This window comes from Pygoscelis adeliae, unplaced genomic scaffold (genome assembly GCF_000699105.1).
Source record: "Pygoscelis adeliae isolate BGI_AS28 unplaced genomic scaffold, ASM69910v1 Scaffold282, whole genome shotgun sequence".
Classification (NCBI taxonomy): Eukaryota; Metazoa; Chordata; class Aves; order Sphenisciformes; family Spheniscidae; genus Pygoscelis; species Pygoscelis adeliae.
The window spans coordinates 4,226,112-4,233,318 of record NW_008824352.1 but is presented as its reverse complement, the minus strand read 5'-3'; the positions used below and the strand labels follow the sequence as shown (position 1 = coordinate 4,233,318).

At 46.0% G+C, this 7,207-nt stretch overlaps 1 protein-coding gene across 1 annotated transcript in view; it reads right to left on the bottom strand.

Moving 5' to 3' along the window:
- ORAI2 (ORAI calcium release-activated calcium modulator 2) overlaps positions 1-6,873 on the bottom strand; it is a 10,873-nt gene extending 4,000 nt beyond the window's left edge. The window contains exons 1-2 of the mRNA XM_009319293.1: positions 6,800-6,873; positions 4,258-4,498 (exon numbers count right to left, since the gene is read on the bottom strand). Of these exons, the coding sequence (XP_009317568.1) occupies positions 4,258-4,485 (228 nt within the window). The 5' untranslated portion in view covers positions 4,486-4,498; positions 6,800-6,873. The remainder of the gene's footprint in view (positions 1-4,257; positions 4,499-6,799) is intronic.
- Between the last annotated feature and the right edge of the window lie 334 nt (positions 6,874-7,207).

Here is a 7,207-nt window from a genome sequence, read left to right as displayed (position 1 = left end):
AAGTGCAGGACCCGGCACTTGGCCTTGTTGAATCTCATACAGTTGGCCTTGGCCCATCGATCCAGCCTGTCCAGGTCCCTCTGCAGAGCCTTCCTACCCTCGAGCAGATCAACACTGCCGCCCAACTTGGTGTCGCCTGCAAACTGACTGAGGGTGCACTCGATCCCCTCGTCCAGATCATTGATGAAGATATTGAACAAGACCGGCCCCAAAACTGAGCCCTGGGGAACACCGCTCGTGACCGGCCGCCAACTGGATTGAACTCCATTCACCACAACTCTCTGGGCCCAGCCGTCCAGCTAGTTTTTCACCCAGCACAGAGTACACCTGTCTGAGCCAATGAGGGGATCTAAATGAGGGGATCGCAGTCAAGTCTGAACACATTTAGTAGCAACCAGACATAATGTGTGTGTTTGGGGCAGCAAATGGTCCATCTCTGCAAGTCCAGATTTTATACCTATGTCAACTATTTAGGATGTTAGAGACACCAAGAATATTGTGGCATCTCTTGGACATTCCCAGCCTTTTGCTCTGATTGTGAACATGTGGGGGTTTTACTTTTTTATTGTTGTTTTTTAAAGGTTCCTGTTTGCCATTTACAGTAGTTCTTTTTCTGTAGCGGAGAAAATAACAACACAGGATTGGCTTCACCATCTATTGCAAGGTCCATTTAATTAAAACACATGCCACATTGCCTTGCACATGTTCTCTTTGCAGATCCCCCTGTATTGATTCAAGGAGGAGGAGATCAAACTTATTCTCCGCTGCACTGTTCTGTAAAATGAATTTGTACAGTGCTGTGATTGTCAGTCACACCCTATCAGCCAGGAAAAGCTGCAGGTATATTGTTCATTATTGGGTGCTGTAATACCCAGAGACATAGTATTCAGCAAGCTGAATAGGAACTGTACCTGCGTGTTCAATTTATAGCTTCATATTAAAGCTGAAAGCCTGGCTGATGTCAACATATCAATTTCTACTTGTTATCCTTCGCATGAGCAGCACTTTTCAGCTAATTGGATGTTTCCTCCCAGACTAACCTATTCCCTAGGGCTAGCTTCAGCTGTGCAATGTGATGAATTTTTAACACTGACTGATGGCTCAGTAAGAGGTATTTCAGGGAAAAACATCAACAATCCAGATAGGGCAGCAAGGCAGAAAAACAATTCATTTAACCCGAACAACTACTGGAAAGGTGAGTGAGCTCTTATCGCTTTACCCCGTACAGACTGTCATGTCATTCTCTGACCGGGATAAGAGAAAGAGGACAAGCTGACATAACCCATTTAAAAATCATTAAATATGCTGCTTAGTCTGTAAAACTATTAACGTGTCATGTTTGATACAATTATACTCTTCCGTGATAACAGCCCCCTTTATTGTAACCAAGGTGTCAAGGGCTTGACTTTGCAAGGCACTGAGCACTCTGCCAAGCCACAGAATATCTCAGCATAGGCTTAATTTTAAGCTTGAGAATCGCCCTGTCGAACTTCACGCTCACAGGTTTGCTAAAGGACCAAGCGCTCGGAACATTTTAGAATTAAACTGCAATTAAATTACATGCAATTATGTTTTTTTAGACCAGTATAGCCCTGATTGTCCACAACAAAGCTGCTGCTCATCTTGAGAAATTTAGACCAGGATAGATAGTATCAGGCAAAAGGACGACAAATGGCTTAACATAAACCATGTTACATTCACACAGATGGTTTGGCAGCCGCTAAAAACAATCACTCAAGGAGAGCGGTTGGATTTTTTTTTTTTTTTAAATCAAATACATATCCTGTAGCAATTGGACAAGTATCGAGAAGACTGACTAGCAGTAATAGCTCTAATTATTTCCATCAGGAAAATAATTAAGGAGGCTTTCTAAGCTCCCTCTCAATCTCCTTTGTCGGCAGTCTCCCTGAGGCAAATGCAGTAGCCCCACAGCCCACCTCCAAACAAACCTGGCACTGGAAAGGACCCACATCCTCCTGATCTGCCCAACTCTGCCAGAAATACCAGAGATAGCATCGAGTAATGAGCAAGGCTCGCATTATTCTGCAGCCTGTCCAGAAGGAGCTGGATCAAAGCCACTGCCTGTTGATTAAATATCCATCAGCTCGTAATAATTTTCAGCCAATACGGAACTGGCTTGAATCAAACACACTGACATGGAAGTAAATGAAGCAATAGCCAAGCCCTGTATGACATTTGTTTACATAGTTAAATGCACACAGGGAAACTATTTAACTCTAAATAACTTCTCTACTTTCATCAATAGCCAAATAGATGCTGTTATTAGAGAGTAAACATCCGTGTACCAAATACCTATGTGCCAAATTACCAGCGGAGAAATAGCCCGGTAGGAATAGTTACCTCAGCTTTCACTGGAAGGTCCAGTACGATCAGCTGGGAAAAAGCTTGCTAATAAAGAAAATTCCTTATTGCAAAAATTTTTATTTCTAACAATTACTGATTTCCGGTGTACTTATGTTAAGCTGGTGATTATAATAAACACACAGGTATGAGTAGTGTTAATTTGACTTGCATTTTAAACAGTTTAAAGAGAATAGAAGTCAAATGGTTGGTTTTGTGTATTTACCAAGGACTTGCAGCAACTTTCTGTTGTGTGAGTTGAGAAGGCACGCTTTGTTTTCAGATATGTGGTTCAGCCCTGCAGCGTGGGTGGGCTGCAAGCCCCCCGCCCCCCCCCAAGTCCCAGCGACAGCACGCCCCGGCACGGGCACCTGCTTGTGTAACCACGCTGCCTAGATAGAGCAAGAGTTCACAACACTACAAAACATTAATCTAATAATCATGTTAAAGAGAACAGTCACAAATGACTAACACGGAACTCAGGTAACCCAGAGGCACGGAGGGCAAGCACATGAGCAGCTTTTTAAAGTAAGAAGGCTTCTGAGTGAAAGAAATCTACAGGAGAGCACTCAACTTTCTCAAAACAAGGAGGTACCTTCTGCCATTTCAGCACACAAGCTTGGTTACAGATAAACATACGCTGCGTGAAAAGTTTTTACAAGCATCGCATGCACGCAGTCAGCGAGCAGAGAGGAATCGCAAAGCAACCGAGCACCCTCTCTCCCCTGCAGCCTGCTCCCACTTAACTCCCCGCTTGCATTTTTCCAACTTCACTTTGGGTGACCAACTTTGTCATCCCAAACGGACTGCTGTAATGTTACAGATGATTCACGTTCTGGGGGATTGAGGGAGGAAAAAGCAGTGGAAGAAGCTAAAATAAAACCAGGAAAGCTACCCGGAAAGTTCCCGAGATCTGTCTTTCCCCCCCTGCTCCTGAGGTGCAGGATGCAAGATCTTCACATCCCGTCCCGCTCACCCAGGCGCTGCCCCTTGCCTCTCTGCATTCAGCTCACAGATCTCAGGAACCACCAGACCTGCCCATTTCCTGAGCAGAAAACCTCCCCCAAACAGGTTTCAATTCTCACTCCCGATAAGCAAGAACCGGAGGGGAGATGAAGAGGCTTACACCGGACCACTGACTGTCTGTCTTGTCTATTTGCTCGCTCCCTGACGTGGTTTTGACCTATGCAGATAGCTTCCAGATAACACCCAAGCGCTGCACGGAGGAAAGCAAATACCAGGGTTTATTCCCAATAGGCAGCACTGACAAAAATACACCCAGTTTGTCTCCCTTCAGGCTAGAGTCTCCTCTGACACCGGGTCTGAGGCTGCAGGGCCTCTTCTCACACTTCAGTGCATAACACGATCTCCCCGATCACGCTACGCAAACTCCGCTCTGGCAGACTGTGACCCAACCTCCACCTTATTTTAGACACCACAACCTGAAAAAACACATACAGAAATTAAGATGATGTTCAGGACCACAGCAACTGCAGGGGCCTGGAGGAGCTCCACGCCCAAGTGCAACCTCATGCGAAGGCAGCCAGCGACGACTGGCCTCGGGCCCAAAGGAGAGCCCAGGTCCTGGATTATTTAGCAACACTGGTGGAGCACTTGGGTTCATTTGCAGGTAAGGGATTAGTATTTTTAAAGGGCTGACTTGGGAGCATGTGGGTTGACTGTTAGGCAGCTCACGTACCCGTTGCTGCCTTGAGAGAGCCAGCCCCAAACTTTTCAGCAGCGGCCAAGCAGAAGCACCCAGGCAGATGCCTCCCGCCTCTTCAGAAAACAACAGTATGTCCTGCTTCTTCACAGGAGGAAAACACTGATTAATAGATGATTTTACAGAACCAAAACCTTCGCGATCCAGAAAGCGTTGCTACAAAGTACACATACCATGGCAAATCCAGAGAGCAGAGCAGAGGTTCTGCTGGAAGCTTTCAGTTTGGCTCGGCTCAGGTACAATTTTCTCCACGAAAGGGCTTGAACGGAGTGGTGGTTTGATGTGACCAATTCCAGATAGCTGCGCCGGACCCAGTCCCGATAATCCATGCCTTTTGTGCCAGGTTCAGAGCAGCAAGCAGGAGTGGAAGGATCCACCGGCACGTTTAATTCGGAACTCATGATGAGAGAAATGCTGAGGAAACAAAATAGTCCTGTTCAAAAGAAGGTAGCAGACAGGACAAGCATCGACTACTGGAAAATCTATGCAAACAAAAGTTACCCTCAGTCAGTAGAAAAACAATAGACCAAATACCATCACGCTTGCAAGGCACAGAACAGAGAAAGGACCACCCGTAATTGCTAAAAACGACCATGAGAACTAGGAAAGGTTACGCAAGTAAACCCGGGAACTACTCCAGTAGGAATTCAGGACGGTTGCACAGCATCTGGCTTTTAATTTCAAAGCTGGCATCTCAACTTTCCCCTTTAATTCCTCCTTGCTAATAAAAAAAAAATTGTTTTACATAAAGACACTTTGGAAATAGGGCCCCCATCTTATCGTTTTGTTTTAAGCTGACAGTTAATTTCACAGTGCATCACAGATTGGCTCCAAACACATCTCCTTTAGAGTACCAAAGTAACTCCAGCCAGCGTGTTCAGGGAGTCATTTTTTGCTCTTTCTTTGGAAACCAGGTTTTCAGTTAAACCATCGCTCATCATAGCTCAGTTCAGACGGGCACAGTTCTTCCCCAAGACTTCTCCAGTAGTCATGGAGCTGAATGCTGTGTAGGGTTAACAAATGAACTTCCCAAGCTCCTGCAGCGGGAAGTTCAATTTCCTGAACTGCTCGCACTCCATTTAGCAGCCGCATCTGACCAAGAATCCTGTTCCCTTACTTCCACCGGTGGCTCTTAGCATGGGGAAAGGAAAAGACAATTCCAAGGGGAAAAGCTAGTTGCCTTCCAGGTAGTTTCGGCATCTTCAGATTCAAGAGGTTACGCTTAAAGATGTAAGAAAGCAGCGAGACGGTTTCAGGTGGTGAATGCCACAGCAGCCAGCAGAGACAAGCGCCAGGTCCGAACCACCCCCTCCTTACACCACAACTTAGCCAGGCTGCTGCCGAATAGCTCTGGTGATCTCCGTGCCACCCGTGGCCACAGAACAGGATTCACTAAACGTTTTGAGCAAGAATTTCTCAACTATGACAAACACCTGAAACTAGATGTTTAACTCAGCCTTCCGAAGAACGGAAACCACGATTCTCTGATTAATACTCACACCCACAGCTCTGCCACTGACCACCGCGGCGGCGGCAGGTAGCAACAGCAGAGCTGCACCACACGAGACCTTTCTGGCTATAAATACTTACCGGCTCCTAGAAGGAGGAGATGCATGCCCAGAATCACACATGGTGTGGTACTTATTAGTCCCAGCACCACACCTCAAGGTCATAAACACCTTGCTGTTCGCTTGAGAGGAGCCCCAGCCCTGCCTGCATCCTCCCCCTGCTCCACCCAGCTCTCCCCATACGCGGGCCACATGGTGACAGCTAATAAACCAATGTTTGCTGTGAGGTCCCAGGAAGTGCAAAGATAAAAAGGACACCAACTGCCCACAACTCCGAACGGTATAACTAGAAGGGAACAAAGCTGTTCCAGGCACAGTAAGAAAGATTAGACTTCAGCAGCAAATAAAGCATTGCAAGTCGTAAAATTGTCTGTCCCTCTCGGGCACGGTGGGCTTTCAGATTTCAGCCCCCTCAGACGTAATAAGGATGGCAGCAAGAGCACAAGACTTGTTCTTCTGGGCAGTTTTTGACAAGGCCACTGTTACAGCCCCTGGAGGACTCCAGGATGGCTCCTGAACTGCTCAGCAGTTTTCAAATTATTAAAAAGAAAAAAAACCCAAACCCATAGAAGAACTTTCACACGACAATAAAAACAGGAACAGAATAACAGGGACAAACCTTCCTGCTTGCTCTGTGTTTCGAGAAAAAGGCAAGAATCACCTATTTTACCAGAGGAAGAAGAAGAAAAAAAAAACCTCTCCCCAAGCCTCCTGGGAGGATCAGAGCAGAAACATTCTGTGAGCAGCAAAATTACAAAGCTGTTTCCTGTGACAACATCCTGTGTGGATTCTGCAATGTATATAGCGTGGGCTGAATTTATTAGCTTTGTCCTTAGTTGGGACACTAATGGCCTCTACCCTGCCATTTATTTTCACAAAATGCGTAGGAACTTTGTATGTAGGAAACTTCAACCCCTGGGACAAATTCCATTGAAAAGACAAATTAATTCAGAGGTTACAGAGGGAGAGCAAGAGTACCCAATCACATCTGCTTCTTTCCTTAGAAAAATAAGCTAAAAATACCACAAGGATGAATTTTCACTCTGGAGCAGCTCAAGAGATGTTCCCAAATAAGTAAACAACTTCAGAATAAAATCCATAAACACAAACGTAGCCCAGACAAGCAGTAACAGGACGGCAAACTCACCTTGCTGGCTACGGACATGGAGAGACTGGGTGGTGGGCTCCAAGGCCTGAAACACAAGACCAAAGAAGCATTTTACATGCACAGTACCTTAAGCAGTTTTACTCTGGAAATACTTTTCAGCCAGTTATCTGCAGCAGGGGAGAGTTAGTCTGGAGATTGCATGTTCCCGCCTTGCAACAGTAAAGGTTCAGGGCACTTGCTCTTACAGAAATAACTACCCTACAGTGCTTTACTGCACAGGGCTGTTGAGTTTTGGATGGAGAATAAGGACTTCCCCAGGAGACCTCTTCCTCAGCCTAAGAGCCAGCTCTGTCTTTACTCACTGCCGTTGCACCACCGATGCATTTGACCCCGCTTCATTGCACACCGCTGAAGACAAGAAAGCTCTCTGCGATTGCTACCTCATAT